Source organism: Phallusia mammillata, chromosome 2 (assembly GCF_965637545.1).
Source record: "Phallusia mammillata chromosome 2, kaPhaMamm4.hap1.1, whole genome shotgun sequence".
In the NCBI taxonomy this organism is placed as follows: Eukaryota; Metazoa; Chordata; class Ascidiacea; order Phlebobranchia; family Ascidiidae; genus Phallusia; species Phallusia mammillata.
Window position 1 is genome coordinate 25,731,887 of NC_137253.1, and position 20,417 is coordinate 25,752,303.

The 20,417-nt window shown below is 39.5% G+C and overlaps 1 protein-coding gene and 1 long non-coding RNA gene across 2 annotated transcripts; both read right to left on the bottom strand.

Moving 5' to 3' along the window:
* Positions 1-12,491: 12,491 nt before the first annotated feature.
* LOC145213983 (uncharacterized) lies at positions 12,492-16,794 on the bottom strand. The gene is made up of 10 exons (XM_080082403.1): positions 16,439-16,794; positions 16,256-16,378; positions 16,043-16,195; positions 15,801-15,890; positions 14,962-15,078; positions 14,631-14,707; positions 14,480-14,576; positions 14,037-14,133; positions 13,603-13,746; positions 12,492-13,543 (listed from the first exon to the last, which is right to left on the bottom strand). Exons 1-10 carry the CDS (start codon positions 16,605-16,607, stop codon positions 13,408-13,410), a joined length of 1,203 nt encoding a protein of 400 aa, XP_079938529.1. The 5' UTR covers positions 16,608-16,794; the 3' UTR covers positions 12,492-13,407.
* A 1,265-nt stretch (positions 16,795-18,059) lies between these two features.
* LOC145214421 (uncharacterized) lies at positions 18,060-19,397 on the bottom strand. The gene is made up of 2 exons (XR_013857050.1): positions 19,203-19,397; positions 18,060-18,532 (listed from the first exon to the last, which is right to left on the bottom strand). It is a non-coding gene; the product is annotated as an uncharacterized LOC145214421 (long non-coding RNA).
* Between the last annotated feature and the right edge of the window lie 1,020 nt (positions 19,398-20,417).

Sequence of the window (20,417 nt, forward strand, 5' to 3'; positions counted from 1 at the left end):
AAGAAAAATCCGGTTTTGGGTGGTATTTCACCGGAATATTCCAGTTTTAAACTGGTTTTGACCGGTTTCTGCCTCCTACCGAACCTCCAAACCGGTTTAAACCGGAATCGGAGAGACAAAATTTTGACCCGATTTTTGAAAAAACCCTAAGGCTATAGCCTTTCCGTTTTTTCGATTTTCGGGGTCAAAAAATTGAAGAAAAATCCGGTTTTGGGTGGGCTTTCACCGGAATATTCCAGTTTTAAACTGGTTTTGACCGGTTTCTGCCTCCTACCGAACCTCCAAACCGGTTTAAACCGGAATCGGAGAGACAAAATTTTGACTCGATTTTGGAAAAAACCCTAAGGCTATAGCCTTTCCGTTTTTTCGAATTTCGGGGTCAAAAAATTGAAGAAAAATCCGGTTTTGGGTGGGCTTTCACCGGAATATTCTAGTTTTAAACTGGTTTTGACCGGTTTCTGCCTCCTACCGAACCTCCAAACCGGTTTAAACCGGAATCGGAGAGACAAAATTTTGACTCGATTTTTGAAAAAACCCTAAAGCTATAGCCTTTCCGTTTTTTCGATTTTCGGGCTCGAAAATTGAAGAAAAATCCGGTTTTGGGTGGGCTTTCACCGGAATATTCCAGTTTTAAATTGGTTTTGACCGGTTTCTGCCTCCTACCGAACCTCCAAACCGGTTTAAACCGGAATCGGAGAGACAAAATTTTGACTCGATTTTTGAAAAAACCCTTAGGATATTTCCTTTCCGTTTTTTCGATTTTCGGGGGTCAAAAAATTGAAGAAAAATCCGGTTTTGGGTGGTATTTCACCGGAATATTCCAGTTTTAAACTGGTTTTGACCGGTTTCTGCCTCCTACCGAACCTCCAAACCGGTTTAAACCGGAATCGGAGAGACAAAATTTTGACTCGATTTTGGAAAAAACCCTAAGGCTATAGCCTTTCCGTTTTTTCGAATTTCGGGGTCAAAAAATTGAAGAAAAATCCGGTTTTGGGTGGGCTTTCACCGGAATATTCTAGTTTTAAACTGGTTTTGACCGGTTTCTGCCTCCTACCGAACCTCCAAACCGGTTTAAACCGGAATCGGAGAGACAAAATTTTGACTCGATTTTGGAAAAAACCCTAAGGCTATAGCCTTTCCGTTTTTTCGAATTTCGGGGTCAAAAAATTGAAGAAAAATCCGGTTTTGGGTGGGCTTTCACCGGAATATTCTAGTTTTAAACTGGTTTTGACCGGTTTCTGCCTCCTACCGAACCTCCAAACCGGTTTAAACCGGAATCGGAGAGACAAAATTTTGACTCGATTTTTGAAAAAACCCTTAGGATATTTCCTTTCCGTTTTTTCGATTTTCGGGGGTCAAAAAATTGAAGAAAAATCCGGTTTTGGGTGGTATTTCACCGGAATATTCCAGTTTGAAACTGGTTTTGACCGGTTTCTGCCTCCTACCGAACCTCCAAACCGGTTTAAACCGGAATCGGAGAGACAAAATTTTGACTCGATTTTTGAAAAAACCCTAAGGCTATAGCCTTACCGTTTTTTCGATTTTCGGGGTCAAAAAATTGAAGAAAAATCCGGTTTTGGGTGGTATTTCACCGGAATATTCCAGTTTTAAACTGGTTTTGACCGGTTTCTGCCTCCTACCGAACCTCCAAACCGGTTTAAACCGGAATCGGAGAGACAAAATTTTGACCCGATTTTTGAAAAAACCCTAAGGCTATAGCCTTTCCGTTTTTTCGATTTTCGGGGTCAAAAAATTGAAGAAAAATCCGGTTTTGGGTGGGCTTTCACCGGAATATTCCAGTTTTAAACTGGTTTTGACCGGTTTCTGCCTCCTACCGAACCTCCAAACCGGTTTAAACCGGAATCGGAGAGACAAAATTTTGACTCGATTTTTGAAAAAACCCTAAGGTTATAGCCTTTCCGTTTTTTCGATTTTCGGGGTCAAAAAATTGAAGAAAAATCCGGTTTTGGATGGTATTTCACCAGAATATTCCAGTTTTAAACTGGTTTTGACCGGTTTCTGCCTCCTACCGAACCTCCAAACCGGTTTAAACCGGAATCGGAGAGACAACATTTTGACCCGAGTTTTGAAAAAACCCTAAGGCTATAGCCTTTCCGTTTTTTCGATTTTCGGGGGTCAAAAAATTGAAGAAAAATCCGGTTTTGGGTGGTATTTCACCGGAATATTCCAGTTTTAAACTGGTTTTGACCGGTTTCTGCCTCCTACCGAACCTCCAAACCGGTTTAAACCGGAATCGGAGAGACAAAATTTTGACTCGATTTTTGAAAAAAACCCTAAGGCTATAGCCTTTCCGTTTTTTCGATTTTCGGGGTCAAAAAATTGAAGAAAAATCCGGTTTTGGGTGGGTTTTCACCGGAATATTCCAGTTTCAAATTGGTTTTGACCGGTTTCTGCCTCCTACCGAACCTCCAAACCGGTTTAAACCGGAATCGGAGAGACAAAATTTTGACTCGATTTTTGAAAAAACCCTAAGGCTATAGCCTTACCGTTTTTTCGATTTTCGGGGTCAAAAATTTGAAGAAAAATCCGGTTTTGGGTGGGTTTTCACCGGAATATTCCAGTTTGAAACTGGTTTTGACCGGTTTCTGCCTCCTACCGAACCTCCAAACCGGTTTAAACCGGAATGGGAGAGACAAAATTTTGACTCGATTTTAGGAAAAACCCTAAGGTTATAGCCTTTCCGTTTTTTCGATTTTCGGGGTCAAAAAATTGAAGAAAAATCCGGTTTTGGATGGTATTTCACCAGAATATTCCAGTTTTAAACTGGTTTTGACCGGTTTCTGCCTCCTACCGAACCTCCAAACCGGTTTAAACCGGAATCGGAGAGACAACATTTTGACCCGAGTTTTGAAAAAACCCTAAGGCTATAGCCTTTCCGTTTTTTCGATTTTCGGGGGTCAAAAAATTGAAGAAAAATCCGGTTTTGGGTGGTATTTCACCGGAATATTCCAGTTTTAAACTGGTTTTGACCGGTTTCTGCCTCCTACCGAACCTCCAAACCGGTTTAAACCGGAATCGGAGAGACAAAATTTTGACTCGATTTTTGAAAAAAACCCTAAGGCTATAGCCTTTCCGTTTTTTCGATTTTCGGGGTCAAAAAATTGAAGAAAAATCCGGTTTTGGGTGGGTTTTCACCGGAATATTCCAGTTTCAAATTGGTTTTGACCGGTTTCTGCCTCCTACCGAACCTCCAAACCGGTTTAAACCGGAATCGGAGAGACAAAATTTTGACTCGATTTTTGAAAAAACCCTAAGGCTATAGCCTTACCGTTTTTTCGATTTTCGGGGTCAAAAATTTGAAGAAAAATCCGGTTTTGGGTGGGTTTTCACCGGAATATTCCAGTTTGAAACTGGTTTTGACCGGTTTCTGCCTCCTACCGAACCTCCAAACCGGTTTAAACCGGAATCGGAGAGACAAAATTTTGACTCGATTTTAGGAAAAACCCTAAGGCTATAGCCTTTCCGATTTTTCGATTTTCGGGCGTCAAAATATTGAAGAAAAATCCGGTTTTGGGTGGGTTTTCACCGGAATATTCAAGTTTCAAACAGGTTTTGACCGGTTTCTGCCTCCTACCGAACCTCCAAACCGGTTTAAACCGGAATCGGAGAGACAAAATTTTGACTCGATTTTTGAAAAAACCCTAAGGCTATAGCCTTTCCGATTTTTCGATTTTCGGGGTCAAAATATTGAAGAAAAATCCGGTTTTGGGTGGTATTTCACCGGAATATTCCAGTTTTAAACTGGTTTTGACCGGTTTCTGCCTCCTACCGAACCTCCAAACCGGTTTAAACCGGAATCGGAGAGACAAAATTTTGACTCGATTTTTGAAAAAACCCTAAGGTTATAGCCTTTCCGTTTTTTCGATTTTCGGGGGTCAAAAAATTGAAGAAAAATCCGGTTTTGGGTGGTATTTCACCGGAATATTCCAGTTTTAAACTGGTTTTGACCGGTTTCTGCCTCCTACCGAACCTCCAAACCGGTTTAAACCGGAATCGGAGAGACAAAATTTTGACCCGATTTTTGAAAAAACCCTAAGGCTTTAGCCTTTCCGTTTTTTCGATTTTCGGGGTCAAAAAATTGAAGAAAAATCCGGTTTTGGGTGGGCTTTCACCGGAATATTCCAGTTTTAAATTGGTTTTGACCGGTTTCTGCCTCCTACCGAACCTCCAAACCGGTTTAAACCGGAATCGGAGAGACAACATTTTGACCCGATTTTTGAAAAAACCCTAAGGCTATAGCCTTTCCGTTTTTTCGATTTTCGGGTGGCAAAAATTTGAAGAAAAATCCGGTTTTGGGTGGGTTTTTACCGGAATATTCCTGTTTCAAACTGGTTTTGACCGGTTTCTGCCTCCTACCGAACCTCCAAACCGGTTTAAACCGGAATCGGAGAGACAAAATTTTGACTCAATTTTTGAAAAAACCCTAAGGCTATAGCCTTTCCGTTTTTTCGATTTTCGGGGTCAAAAAATTGAAGAAAAATCCGGTTTTGGGTGGTATTTCACCGGAATATTCCAGTTTCAAACTGGTTTTGACCGGTTTCTGCCTCCTACCGAACCTCCAAACCGGTTTAAACCGGAATCGGAGAGACAAAATTTTGACTCGATTTTTGAAAAAACCCTAAGGTTATAGCCTTTCCGTTTTTTCGATTTTCGGGGGTCAAAAAATTGAAGAAAAATCCGGTTTTGGGTGGTATTTCACCGGAATATTCCAGTTTTAAACTGGTTTTGACCGGTTTCTGCCTCCTACCGAACCTCCAAACCGGTTTAAACCGGAATGGGAGAGACAAAATTTTGACTCGATTTTTGAAAAAACCCTAAGGCTACAGCCTTTCCGTTTAATCGATTTTCGGGGTCAAAAAATTGAAGAAAAATCCGGTTTTGGGTGGGTTTTCACCGGAATATTCCAGTTTGAAACTGGTTTTGACCGGTTTCTGCCTCCTACCGAACCTCCAAACCGGTTTAAACCGGAATCGGAGAGACAAAATTTTGACTCGATTTTTGAAAAAACCCTAAGGTTATAGCCTTTCCGTTTTTTCGATTTTCGGGGTCAAAAAATTGAAGAAAAATCCGGATGTGGATGGTATTTCACCAGAATATTCCAGTTTTAAACTGGTTTTGACCGGTTTCTGCCTCCTACCGAACCTCCAAACCGGTTTAAACCGGAATCGGAGAGACAAAATTTTGACCCGATTTTTGAAAAAACCCTAAGGCTATAGCCTTTCCGTTTTTTCGATTTTCGGGGTCAAAAAATTGAAGAAAAATCCGGTTTTGGGTGGGCTTTCACCGGAATATTCCAGTTTTAAACTGGTTTTGACCGGTTTCTGCCTCCTACCGAACCTCCAAACCGGTTTAAACCGGAATCGGAGAGACAAAATTTTGACTCGATTTTAGGAAAAACCCTAAGGCTATAGCCTTTCCGTTTTTTCGATTTTCGGGGGTCAAAAAATTGAAGAAAAATCCGGTTTTGGGTGGTATTTCACCGGAATATTCCAGTTTTAAACTGGTTTTGACCGGTTTCTGCCTCCTACCGAACCTCCAAACCGGTTTAAACCGGAATCGGAGAGACAAAATTTTGACCCGATTTTTGAAAAAACCCTAAGGCTATAGCCTTTCCGTTTTTTCGATTTTCGGGTGGCAAAAATTTGAAGAAAAATCCGGTTTTGGGTGGGTTTTTACCGGAATATTCCTGTTTTAAACTGGTTTTGACCGGTTTCTGCCTCCTACCGAACCTCCAAACCGGTTTAAACCGGAATCGGAGAGACAAAATTTTGACTCGATTTTTGAAAAAACCCTAAGGCTATAGCCTTACCGTTTTTTCGATTTTCGGGGTCAAAAAATTGAAGAAAAATCCGGTTTTGGGTGGGTTTTCACCGGAATATTCCAGTTTCAAACTGGTTTTGACCGGTTTCTGCCTCCTACCGAACCTCCAAACCGGTTTAAACCGGAATCGGAGAGACAAAATTTTGACTCGATTTTAGAAAAAAACCCAAGGCTATGGCCTTTCCGTTTTTTCGATTTTCGGGTGTCAAAAATTTGAAGAAAAATCCGGTTTTGGGTGGGTTTTCACCGGAATATTCCAGTTTGAAACTGGTTTTGACCGGTTTCTGCCTCCTACCGAACCTCCAAACCGGTTTAAACCGGAATCGGTGAGACAAAATTTTGACTCGATTTTTGAAAAAACCCTAAGGCTATAGCCTTACCGTTTTTTCGATTTTCGGGGTCAAAAAATTGAAGAAAAATCCGGTTTTGGATGGTATTTCACCAGAATATTCCAGTTTTAAACTGGTTTTGACCGGTTTCTGCCTCCTACCGAACCTCCAAACCGGTTTAAACCGGAATCGGAGAGACAAAATTTTGACCCGATTTTTGAAAAAACCCTAAGGCTATAGCCTTTCCGTTTTTTCGATTTTCGGGGTCAAAAAATTGAAGAAAAATCCGGTTTTGGGTGGGTTTTCACCGGAATATTCCAGTTTGAAACTGGTTTTGACCGGTTTCTGCCTCCTACCGAACCTCCAAACCGGTTTAAACCGGAATCGGAGAGACAAAATTTTGACTCGATTTTTGAAAAAACCCTAAGGCTATAGCCTTACCGTTTTTTCGATTTTCGGGGTCAAAAAATTGAAGAAAAATCCGGTTTTGGGTGGGCTTTCACCGGAATATTCCAGTTTGAAATTGGTTTTGACCGGTTTCTGCCTCCTACCGAACCTCCAAACCGGTTTAAACCGGAATCGGAGAGACAAAATTTTGACTCGATTTTTGAAAAAACCCTAAGGCTATAGCCTTACCGTTTTTCGATTTTCGGGGTCAAAAAATTGAAGAAAACTCCGGTTTTGGGTGGGCTTTCACCGGAATATTCAAGTTTCAAACTGGTTTTGACCGGTTTCTGCCTCCTACCGAACCTCCAAACCGGTTTAAACCGGAATCGGAGAGACAAAATTTTGACTCGATTTTTGAAAAAACCCTAAGGTTATAGCCTTTCCGTTTTTTCGATTTTCGGGGTCAAAAAATTGAAGAAAAATCCGGTTTTGGATGGTATTTCACCAGAATATTCCAGTTTTAAACTGGTTTTGACCGGTTTCTGCCTCCTACCGAACCTCCAAACCGGTTTAAACCGGAATCGGAGAGACAAAATTTTGACCCGATTTTTGAAAAAACCCTAAGGCTATAGCCTTTCCGTTTTTTCGATTTTCGGGGTCAAAAAATTGAAGAAAAATCCGGTTTTGGGTGGGTTTTTACCGGAATATTCCAGTTTCAAACTGGTTTTGACCGGTTTCTGCCTCCTACCGAACCTCCAAACCGGTTTAAACCGGAATCGGAGAGACAAAATTTTGACTCGATTTTAGAAAAAAACCCAAGGCTATGGCCTGTCCGTTTTTTCGATTTTCGGGGGTCAAAAATTTGAAGAAAAATCCGGTTTTGGGTGGTATTTCACCGGAATATTCCAGTTTTAAACTGGTTTTGACCGGTTTCTGCCTCCTACCGAACCTCCAAACCGGTTTAAACCGGAATCGGAGAGACAAAATTTTGACCCGATTTTTGAAAAAACCCTAAGGCTATAGCCTTTCCGTTTTTTCGATTTTCGGGGTCAAAAAATTGAAGAAAAATCCGGTTTTGGGTGGGCTTTCACCAGAATATTCCAGTTTTAAACTGGTTTTGACCGGTTTCTGCCTCCTACCGAACCTCCAAACCGGTTTAAACCGGAATCGGAGAGACAAAATTTTGACTCGATTTTAGAAAAAACCCTAAGGCCCTAGCCTTTCCGTTTTTTCGATTTTCGGGGGTCAAAAAATTGAAGAAAAATCCGGTTTTGGGTGGGCTTTCACCAGAATATTCCAGTTTTAAACTGGTTTTGACCGGTTTCTGCCTCCTACCGAACCTCCAAACCGGTTTAAACCGGAATCGGAGAGACAAAATTTTGACCCGATTTTTGAAAAAACCCTAAGGCTATAGCCTTTCCGTTTTTTCGATTTTCGGGGTCAAAAAATTGAAGAAAAATCCGGTTTTGGGTGGGCTTTCACCGGAATATTCCAGTTTTAAACTGGTTTTGACCGGTTTCTGCCTCCTACCGAACCTCCAAACCGGTTTAAACCGGAATCGGAGAGACAAAATTTTGACTCGATTTTAGGAAAAACCCTAAGGCTATAGCCTTTCCGTTTTTTCGATTTTCGGGGGTCAAAAAATTGAAGAAAAATCCGGTTTTGGGTGGTATTTCACCGGAATATTCCAGTTTTAAACTGGTTTTGACCGGTTTCTGCCTCCTACCGAACCTCCAAACCGGTTTAAACCGGAATCGGAGAGACAAAATTTTGACTCGATTTTTGAAAAAAACCTAAGGCTATAGCCTTTCCGTTTTTTCGATTTTCGGGTGGCAAAAAATTGAAGAAAAATCCGGTTTTGGGTGGGCTTTCACCAGAATATTCCTGTTTTAAATTGGTTTTGACCGGTTTCTGCCTCCTACCGAACCTCCAAACCGGTTTAAACCGGAATCGGAGAGACAAAATTTTGACTCGATTTTAGAAAAAACCCTAAGGCTATAGCCTTTCCGTTTTTTCGATTTTCGGGTGGCAAAAATTTGAAGAAAAATCCGGTTTTGGGTGGGTTTTTACCGGAATATTCCTGTTTCAAACTGGTTTTGACCGGTTTCTGCCTCCTACCGAACCTCCAAACCGGTTTAAACCGGAATCGGAGAGACAAAATTTTGACTCGATTTTTGAAAAAACCCTAAGGTTATAGCCTTTCCTCCTACCGAACCTCCAAACCGGTTTAAACCGGAATCGGAGAGACAAAATTTTGACTCGATTTTTGAAAAAACCCTATGGCTATAGCCTTTCCGTTTCATCGATTTCCGGGCTCGAAAATTGAAGAAAAATCCGGTTTTGGGTGGGTTTTCACCGGAATATTCCAGTTTTAAACTGGTTTTGACCGGTTTCTGCCTCCTACCGAACCTCCAAACCGGTTTAAACCGGAATGGGAGAGACAAAATTTTGACTCGATTTTTGAAAAAACCCTAAGGCTACAGCCTTTCCGTTTAATCGATTTTCGGGGTCAAAAAATTGAAGAAAAATCCGGTTTTGGGTGGGTTTTCACCGGAATATTCCAGTTTTAAACTGGTTTTGACCGGTTTCTGCCTCCTACCGAACCTCCAAACCGGTTTAAACCGGAATCGGAGAGACAAAATTTTGACTCGATTTTTGAAAAAACCCTAAGGCTATTATTGCCTTTCCGTTTCAGCGATTTCCGGGCTCGAAAATTGAAGAAAAATCCGGTTTTGGGTGGTATTTCACCGGAAGATTCCAGTTTTAAACTGGTTTTGACCGGTTTCTGCCTCCTACCGAACCTCCAAACCGGTTTAAACCGGAATGGGAGAGACAAAATTTTGACTCGATTTTTGAAAAAACCCTAAGGTTATAGCCTTTCCGTTTTTTCGATTTTCGGGGTCAAAAAATTGAAGAAAAATCCGGATGTGGATGGTATTTCACCAGAATATTCCAGTTTTAAACTGGTTTTGACCGGTTTCTGCCTCCTACCGAACCTCCAAACCGGTTTAAACCGGAATCGGAGAGACAAAATTTTGACCCGATTTTTGAAAAAACCCTAAGGCTATAGCCTTTCCGTTTTTTCGATTTTCGGGGTCAAAAAATTGAAGAAAAATCCGGTTTTGGGTGGGCTTTCACCGGAATATTCCAGTTTTAAACTGGTTTTGACCGGTTTCTGCCTCCTACCGAACCTCCAAACCGGTTTAAACCGGAATCGGAGAGACAAAATTTTGACTCGATTTTAGGAAAAACCCTAAGGCTATTGAAGAAAAATCCGGTTTTGGGTGGTATTTCACCGGAATATTCCAGTTTTAAACTGGTTTTGACCGGTTTCTGCCTCCTACCGAACCTCCAAACCGGTTTAAACCGGAATCGGAGAGACAAAATTTTGACTCGATTTTAGAAAAAACCCTAAGGCTACAGCCTTTCCGTTTTTTCGATTTTCGGGGGTCAAAAAATTTAAGAAAAATCCGGTTTTGGATGGTATTTCACCGGAATATTCCAGTTTTAAACTGGTTTCGACCGGTTTCTGCCTCCTACCGAACCTCCAAACCGGTTTAAACCGGAATCGGAGAGACAAAATTTTGACTCGATTTTTGAAAAAACCCTAAGGCTATAGCCTTTCCGTTTCATCGATTTCCGGGCTCGAAAATTGAAGAAAAATCCGGTTTTGGGTGGGTTTTCACCGGAATATTCCAGTTTTAAACTGGTTTTGACCGGTTTCTGCATCCTACCGAACCTCCAAACCGGTTTAAACCGGAATGGGAGAGACAAAATTTTGACTCGATTTTTGAAAAAACCCTAAGGCTACAGCCTTTCCGTTTAATCGATTTTCGGGGTCAAAAAATTGAAGAAAAATCCGGTTTTGGGTGGGTTTTCACCGGAATATTCCAGTTTTAAACTGGTTTTGACCGGTTTCTGCCTCCTACCGAACCTCCAAACCGGTTTAAACCGGAATCGGAGAGACAAAATTTTGACTCGATTTTTGAAAAAACCCTAAGGTTATAGCCTTTCCGTTTAATCGATTTTCGGGGTCAAAAAATTGAAGAAAAATCCGGTTTTGGATGGTATTTCACCAGAATATTCCTGTTTCAAACTGGTTTTGACCGGTTTCTGCCTCCTACCGAACCTCCAAACCGGTTTAAACCGGAATCGGAGAGACAAAATTTTGACTCGATTTTTGAAAAAACCCTAAGGTTATAGCCTTTCCGTTTCATCGATTTCCGGGCTCGAAAATTGAAGAAAAATCCGGTTTTGGGTGGTATTTCACCGGAATATTCCAGTTTTAAACTGGTTTTGACCGGTTTCTGCCTCCTACCGAACCTCCAAACCGGTTTAAACCGGAATGGGAGAGACAAAATTTTGACTCGATTTTTGAAAAAACCCTAAGGCTACAGCCTTTCCGTTTAATCGATTTTCGGAGTCAAAAAATTGAAGAAAAATCCGGTTTTGGATGGTATTTCACCGGAATATTCCTGTTTCAAACTGGTTTCGACCGGTTTCTGCCTCCTACCGAACCTCCAAACCAGTTTAAACCGGAATCGGAGAGACAAAATTTTGACTCGATTTTTGAAAAAACCCTAAGGCTACAGCCTTTCCGTTTAATCGATTTTCGGAGTCAAAAAATTGAAGAAAAATCCGGTTATGGATGGTATTTCACCGGAATATTCCTGTTTCAAACTGGTTTCGACCGGTTTCTGCCTCCTACCGAACCTCCAAACCGGTTTAAACCGGAATCGGAGAGACAAAATTTTGACTCGATTTTTGAAAAAACCCTGGGTTTAGCCTTTCCGTTTTTTCGATTTTCGGGTGGCAAAAATTTGAAGAAAAATCCGGTTTTGGGTGGGTTTTTACCGGAATATTCAAGTTTCAAACTGGTTTCGACCGGTTTCTGCCTCCTACCGAACCTCCAAACCGGTTTAAACCGGAATCGGAGAGACAAAATTTTGACTCGATTTTTGAAAAAACCCTAAGGCTATAGCCTTTCCGTTTTTTCGATTTTCGGGGTCAAAAAATTGAAGAAAAATCCGGTTTTGGGTGGGTTTTCACCGGAATATTCCAGTTTGAAACTGGTTTCGACCGGTTTCTGCCTCCTACCGAACCTCCAAACCGGTTTAAACCGGAATCGGAGAGACAAAATTTTGACTCGATTTTTGAAAAAACCCTAAGGCTATTGCCTTTCCGTTTTATCGATTTTCGGGGGTCAAAAAATTGAAGAAAAATTCGGCTTTGGGTGGGTTTTCACCGGAATATTCCAGTTTCAAACTGGTTTTGACCGGTTTCTGCCTCCTACCGAACCTCCAAACCGGTTTAAACCGGAATCGGAGAGACAAAACTTTGACTCGATTTTGGAAAATACCCTAAGGCCTTTCCGATTTACGATTTTCGATTTCGGGGGTCAAAAAATTGAAGAAAAATCCGGTTTTGGGTGGGTTTTCACCGGAATATTCCAGTATCAAACTGGTTTTGACCGGTTTCTGCCTCCTACCGAACCTCCAGACCGATTTAAACCGGAGTCGGTGAGATAAAGGTTTGACTCGATTTTAGAAAAATTTCCGTTTTTTCGATTTTCGGGGCTTTAAAAAATTGAAGAAAAATTCCGGTTTTGGGTGGGTTTTCACCGGAATATTCCAGTTTGAAACTGGTTTTGACCGGTTTCTGCCTCCTACCGAACCTCCAAACCGGTTTAAACCGGAATCGAAAACCAGAAGAAAAAAAATCAAAGTCCTCGGCACGCAATGCCCGTTTTACTATTTGACACTTCATGCTTTCTGCCATTCCTACCCTTTCGTCAACATCACGTTTCATGCTTCATGTTCGGCTGCGTTTTATCAAACCTTAACCTAACCTAATCAAACTCCAAGAATTAATAAACACAACAATAAAATGAAACAATAAATTTATGTTCTTTACATGAAAGACTTTAATCCACATAATAATGTATTAACAGAAACAAAGCAAAGCAGAGTTTAACACGTACATAAGGTCAACCAAGCGAATTTTCACCAATATTTTTGTCAAATTAATATTAATATTTCTGTGGCAAAATTGCCAAAAATAAATTCCACACGTGTTTTTTTCTCAAAATGGTTGTTTACACGAGAGTTGTAAATCGAGACGGGCTTTTCAGGTCACATTTGCGATTAAGTTTTATGACAAACGAGCCGGATATGAGCCTGAATATAGGTTCTTCTACATTGCGCCTAAAAGGTTGGCCAGCTGTCCAAATCTGGATCACACTAAAAATGCAGCAAGTGCAATTTGTTTCGAGATTTTTACTTAAGCACTTTTTACACATATAAACTTATTGAGTAAAAGCGCATCAACCGGCCAAAACACTTTCTAGCGGCAATTTAGACTAGACTAAATTTGTTATGTGATAAAGTTTACTTTATATTTGGATTGATTGTAATGTAACAAAAATAAGCAAAAGTTCACTTTTAACTCAGTATGCAAGTTTTAGCTGCAAACCGAAAAAAACACATATCATACATGTATAACCAAATTAAATTCCCGTTCTACTGTATGCTGTTTTGGGCAGTGTGCAATAATGCGTTTTTACCTTTTCGGTACGATTTTGTAAGAGTTTTGTTTATCAGTGCTTTTTGATCAACAGACACGCAAGTACTATCCCTTTACACATACAATTGTGGAAAGGCATTTGTATTTAAACAAGACATTTTAAATTCGCGTTTGTTTGCAAGAGATGCCATCCGTAATGATTTTGTTTTGTTTTGTTCATTAAGGCTTCAACTTTTTTTGTTAAATTAGTTAGAAGATGAAATGTTGCGTTAAGCTAAAAGCTAACAAAAGTAATGAAATCAGACAAATATTAAAGATTTAAACCGTGTCAATCGCACTTTACACTCATTGCGGTCACGTCATAATATGTGTCCCAACTGGCCAGGGGATTCTGTAGATTCAGGTTGACATAGCTGTTGCGGTACCACCATCCACCACCATCACCGTAAGTAACATTATTCATACTGGAAATTACATCCAAATAAGACATGTAGTTGATATGTGCAGACAACAGAATTCTTACCTCGTCAAAGGGTCGTTGTACCTATCATACGTGGAGAACTGGATCCCTTTGTGATAATACATCAGATCAGTAAGAGTTGATGACGTCATATAACCGGAAATGCACAGTCTGTAGTTGTTGCTTTCCGAACCGATTGTGAAATAGCTGTAAAAAGTTGAAATTCTGATTCCGAAGGCTTTAAAAATTCTGACAAGATTTCTTCACAAATTTCTACTCTGCAAATATATTATTCCTTGTCAAACTTGAGCGTTTATCGCCTGTTGAATAGTTGGCTAGTACGTTTTGAACCTTTAGCACTTTTTTCGTAAATTTTAATACTCTAGCTATTTTATCGCTTTAATTTATCTTAGGTATCTGCGTTTACAATATTTACTAACATTAACTAGAAAACAAAATCGTTATGCCATAATATGTCGTTACGTGTGTTTGTTCACCAGTATTCGGCAAATTTCTCTTCCTCGCCGTGGTTTGTCAAATCGAATCGAACTCGACAATATTTGGATTGGGTCAACGCGTAAATTTTTTCCAAACCTACGTATGCAAAAGCATGTGTTCACACGAGAGGTTGCTGAAATCGAAACTCCACGGAAATTTAGAAAATTCTTGTTTTGTTCTTGTCAAAGCTGTGTTTGTGGCAAACAGATATGTATTAAAATTCATACTCTTTACTGCTGGTAGCGTTGGGATGTATTTAAAAATATCCAGTTTCATAGAATTACAGCATAGAATCGCGGGTTGAAGATAATTTTAGTAAACTATTACCGCCTCTATTGTTGAAACCAACCGGTCTGGGTTTGTGGCACTTCTTTAAATGAGTTTTTTTTCAACAAGTAGGCTAAATACAACTGAATTACATACAACAAAATTCAAAACAAACCAAGCCAAAATTCCCCAGACGGGTTTCCAAACCCAATTTTGTAATCTTGCCACGGTCTAACAAAGCTAACACTTCCGTCAAAGCGAGTTTGAATCGTCTAAAATACAACCGTTAATTTAAGAAAATGCAAAGTGGAATGATGATAACTCACAGTCCATCCTTGTGAACAGAGATTCTTGAGAGTTTCGGCAAGTGGGGATGCTTGGCTTCCAGGGGAACAAGGCAATTCTGGCAAAAAATAGACTAAATTACTTTCTGAATAGGTGTGAGGCAGTTCGACTACCCAATACAAATGCCCTTATGGTCTAAAACTTATCGGTGGATCACAAATCAATTCACCGTACAGTACATTTTCAGCTGTAAAACTACGACGACATTTTCCATTCGTCCTATAGCTATATAGCTATATATATATATATTTCATGAATACTGTGTAGGACCTTACTTTAAAAACCGAAAACCCGGGTCAAAAACTGACTTACCAGTCTCACAGTTCCTTCCTGTGTACTTTTTCGGACACAAGCAGCCATAATCAGCGAGCAAGTCGACGCATGTGCCGTTATTTCCACACGGGTTCACGTAGGAGCAAACATCAAAATCTAAAACAGAAAAGTGCAACCTAAGGCTCACCGGCCAAATGGTGTAATTTCAATGAAATCTGTGGTCAACGGGGAGATATAAATTTAAAACGAAGGATGGCGGTTTAGTGCAGAGCTAGAGTAAAATGACAATCATTTTTGTTTGTAAACAGAACATTTTCCTGCAAAATCAACCGAAGGTCAACTTTTTTCTTGCGACATAACAACACCACAAAAATCGGTTTCCAATTTTAATGTAAACTGTTTGTGAGAATATGAGTGTAATTGACAAACAACAAAACTTTTGTTTAGAGTAAGGTTCGGCTCACGGGGTAAATTTTTATCATGGGTAATTTATTTGGTCATCAAGTAATAAGGTTACCCATGATGAAGTAGTCTTTTTGAGATAATTAATACATGCCAATTAATGCTTGGAACATACGCGTCACCTGTAGAGCGGTTTTAAATTCTTTTACACTGTTGTCGTCTGCAGATTTTTACAAGGAGTAAAAAATGTTTTGTACACTTTTTTCTTAATGAAAGAATGTGAATACTTTTTATTCACAAAACTGATTTTTGTGTTACGTTACTGAGTAAAGTTTGTTTTGGTCTGTCCTTGCAGCAACGTCCTGCAATTTCGCAGTAAATTTGCAACAACGATTGCTCGTAGCAGTGCCTAATAGATGAACTCAGCTTGGAGTCATTAACTCTTACAACCATCAACAAAAGACCCAAACCGATACCATCAAACGAAAACCAGTCGGTGTTGGTCGTGTTTGTGCCGTTGTAAGCCTTTGCCTTCATCGCGTAGATGACAACCTTGCCACCAGCGTCTGTAAAAACAAATTGTTTGTTAAAGCAACGTAATATTCCTAAAATCTTTTTCGTAAATAAATTATAAATCTAAAAATGTGAAAACTTTTTTTTCGTATCTACACATTCGTAGAGGATTACCAATAAGAATAAAGCCCATGATTTTACCAACCTGAAATTGTTCCATGCTTTTTCGCAGCAGCGCAGACAGAGCTGTTGGTGAAATATTTTCCACTCTTGTACGTGTAGGAAGCGCCGGTGCATTTACCAGGGCAGTAGACATGGGTTATTGGCAATTCGCAGTCGCCAGTTGTCTTGCAAGTCACTAACACATTGTTCATTTTTAAGATAATAATAACGCCCTGTCAATTTAACATATTCTTACTTGATAAGGTGTAGGAATATTTGTTCGCAGAGCAGGTTTGAGTTCGAACGCCATTTCTCTCTTTTCCGTACAAATGAGCTCCTTGACCCGGATTGCGAAAAACTTGAACTAGCCCACCGGAATCTAAAACAGATTTTTACGTCGCGATTCGTTTAATAAAAACAAGTATACACTTTCATTCACTATCAATCTGTTGGTCGTGCATTGCTGCAAGACATATCGAGCCGCTTGTGTAGACCCCATTTCCACACAACGACGGATTTTCCTCCCAGCAATTGGCCGGGCAAATCACGCTCGTGATCGAGTGCTTCAAATCAGAAAACTGAGCCTTGCACGTCACTGTAAACAACATGCTTAAGACATTATTTTAAGGTTTATTGCATGTTTGTAAAGTTCATAATACAGGCGCGAATGACTTTGTCTCAAGAAATTATAAAGACGATAACAGATGAAATTCTTAGAGGTCTTTCAGACCAGGGGCGACGATTTCTTCTCATTTTATTCACCACTGACTGTAAACAATGTAAATATAGAACCAGTCATCAGTTGGTAAACATCATTAGGTTACCTGACTGTCCCACTAAAGTCACAATAAACTCGGATACGAATATCAGTACCAAGACATTAGCTTTCGGAGTATTCATTGCCCTTCACTATCATAGAGTTGACTGCTAAACAAAACAAACATTTAAATCCAGAAATCATGGAATAAAGCTGTGTGCACAGCAAAGGACTGTAAAGTACTAAAATTATTCTTTTGTGCTGTTGTTGTATTGACTACTTTATTTCCATAGGTTGATATTAAAAACGTCCTACATTCCAAACTGGCTATTTACAAGTTTCATAATCAATCTTTATGCTGACGTGGCTAATCCAACGGTTTAGAAATTCGGGCAAACGAAACGGAATCGTAGAAACCATATAAACGAGAGACTCAGATACGCGACCGAACCTAACTTAGCTTTGGTCTTTTACCGTACCGTACACTGCCTTACCATAACATACGAAACGGCGGCATGGCATGCACAAGGAAATGCGCAGTTAAAGCGGATGTATAAGGGTCAGGTGTGAAGATTAAACGCGATTCACAGCACGATGTCATGATTAACGCGAGATCAGTACCCTGTTGTCAAAATAATTAATAGGTGTGTGACAAACTTACATTACACAGTAGTACATATAAAATGAATTAGTTATCGAAAGACTTGTTCATATTTCTTTAGACATGTTGGTATTGTATTGAAAGATATGTTTTAATCGATATCGCCTTAAACATGTTGCCTGGTTTTTTTTGTAAATCTGCCTAATATTGGAAGCAAACATAAATTGGTCCGCACATTAGCAGTTCAAAAACGTCAAACTCCAACCCACTTTCAATCCGTTGGTCGTGCATTGCTGCATAATATATCGGACCGTTTGTGGAGACCTCATTTTGCAAAAACAAATCGATGATCTAATTCTTTGATGAACTAGTAGCACTCATCGATTGCACATCGCCCCGTATTCGGTTGATTAGTCACCTTGTAACGTCGAGCGAAGTGCTTCCTTTCACAACCCTTTAATTATCCCCTTAGCACAGTGGTTCTCAAACTTTTTTGACCGCGACCCAAATCTGAGTTTTATGAACATCTCACGACCCAAGCCTCAAACATAAAAAAATGTAACAATTTCGAGGCCACTTTGTCGCCGCATATGAGTCTGCCCATTTCAAAATGGCTGCAGGTTTAACGAGTTCGATTCGACAATACTACATAACACAACACATATTGTGGCTTTGCAGCACCATGATCATTGATAGAAGTGAACCCCAAATCTAAAAATGTTTCTGTGTACGAATACTTACTCATCCTCAAACGCTAACTGGTACATCTCCGCGTTCAGTTTTGCATGATTAACTTTTATTTCCCGTTCTATGACGTAACAATCGCCATGTGCGTAACAGCAAAAATCAGAACGCTATTGTCAGTATGTTGCAATGATTAGTTCATTTCACTGTGCAACGTGGTCGAGTGAGGGGACTTTACTACTGCAACATTAAGTAAATTCGTTTGTGTTTACTTAATGCAGTAATAGTTCGTTTGGACAGAATTGAACCACCATAGCGCGACCCATTTTTTGACCCTGCGCGACTCATGTTTGGGTCGCGACCCATACTTTGAGAACCACTGCCTTAGCACGTAAGGCTCTGACATCATATCCAAACTCGCAGAATCTGCAAACAGAGGCGCCGTTGGTTGATTGCGATGTGGAGTTGAACAACATCCTAAGCAAAGCTCTCTGAAATATATTGTCATTTAAAACTTAACTGCTGCATCTGTAATGCTTATTTTGGTTTAATTCATCCAAGGTGAAATATTGTTCATTCTAAAACTCGTCACAAGAATGTGTTTTTTTGGTGAATGACAAAACATGTTTAAAAGCCGTTTAATTTACATTTTTTTAGCTTTTCTGTTTCTTGTTAAAACACCTTTTCTTTGAAAACTTCAGAAAAACTGATTATTTTTATTACTATCTATAATATACATGTAAAGACTTTCAAATAAATTGCTTGTCGTTTTTAAGTTTAAAAGTAAATGGGGAGGGGGGTAACGTTGCTATACCAACATATGGAACAACATTTTATTTTTGAACGTTACTAATCTACCTATTGTGTCCAAAAACTATTAAATAAGACTAAAAGTAAGCTAAGTTACTATTAAACTTCTTTTTTTTAATTGCTAAATATTTTTAGTTTTTTTGGCCGGTCCGCATTAAAATTTTAGTTTCAAAAATGTTCACCAGTACTAAAAAGGTTGCCGACCACTGATCTAAACAGCAACGAATAGCCAGAATCAGTTTTTTTAGTATTCAAGCAACAAACTAACAATCTATGATTTTTTTTCGGCTCCACCATCTGTTTTAAAAGAAAATCACTGGCCCAAACTTTTAGTAAACTGGTAATACTTACAGATTGCACGTCGTAGGAATGTCATGGCTTCATCACGTTACGCTTGCGGTCAAATAGTCGCCTTGAAACATCGAGCGAAGTGCTTCCTTCCACAACATTTGCATTGGCTCTCTCAAGCAGAACACGCTCCAACGTCTTGTCGCAACGCGCAGAAAAGTCGTCGCACCGTTGATTGATTGCCAATGTAGGTTTGTGTTGTGCAGCATCCAAGGTAAACTGAATAACATTTACTATGTGTGGTTTAACTACTTTATTCTTAAATACATACCATAACTTTGTCCAACTTTGTCGCTTTTAACCCAATAATAACTCTATCTCAGATTACTGAGTCGAAAAAGTAACCGAATTTAACAGTTTTCATTAATTAGTAAGAACAACAATAAATCTTTTACAATTGTTTGCTTTCCACAAACACTGCATCGCTGCATCTGGTGCTAGTTAGTTCAGTTTAGTTTTTTGCACTGAAGATAAAATGAAACCTACAGTAACCTTTAAAATTAAATGATTTCACAACCATACACAATTGCATTTCTTCTCTCTTTAAGATTTGAATCTTTAGGGCAGGTAATGATTTGACCTTGCTCTTCTAACATATGAGGAACATTGATATTACAACTTTATAGTCTTTCCACTGTATACAAAAGTTGTGAAACAATATACAGTTCTGTGGGACTTTTCCTGCAGTAAGAACTTCCTGTAGAGTTTTTGTAAGGCAAGAAATTTTCTGTAGTGGTTTTTGTAATTAGAACGAATCTTTCACTACTGAGAAAATCACTTCTGACACTCATCAATACAGAATACCTTGAGCGTTTGCGTCTAATGAAAAAAGCGGCGAGTTGTTGTTGTTTTTGTTTTTTTGTTTTTTTTTTACGGCCCACTTTACACCCCCTTAATGCAATTGTTGTTGTTTTTAACGCTCTTTTGCCTTTTTAATACAAGAAGTAATATTCGGGTGAGCCTAGTTTATTTGCTCGCTGCAGTAATAAAGCAAATAAAAACTGAAATGTGTATAGGGTGCATGCTAGTGCTTTATGGTGCAGTGAACCTCAATTAGAAAACCTGAATGATTTTGGGGTGAAACGCCTTTAGGATTTAACTAGGTTGTCTAACTACAGTTCAGTAATCATATTTCAGTTGAAAACAAAAGCGTTTACTTTTAAGTCTATTGAAATCGTGTAATCACAATTTGGTCCATTTCGTCTGTACAAGTCTTTT

Bases quoted from the DNA above. Each gene is read 5' to 3' on its own strand.
- LOC145213983 (XM_080082403.1), bottom strand. From the start codon at position 16,607: ATGTTGTTTACAGTGACGTGCAAGGCTCAGTTTTCTGATTTGAAGCAC. The intron at 16,196-16,255 runs GTAAGAATATGT...ACAATGTGTTAG, and splicing joins ATATTCCTACACCTTATCAA to TGACTTGCAAGACAACTGGC. The intron at 14,577-14,630 runs GTGAGTTATCAT...GTTGTATTTTAG, and splicing joins TCTGTTCACAAGGATGGACT to ACGATTCAAACTCGCTTTGA.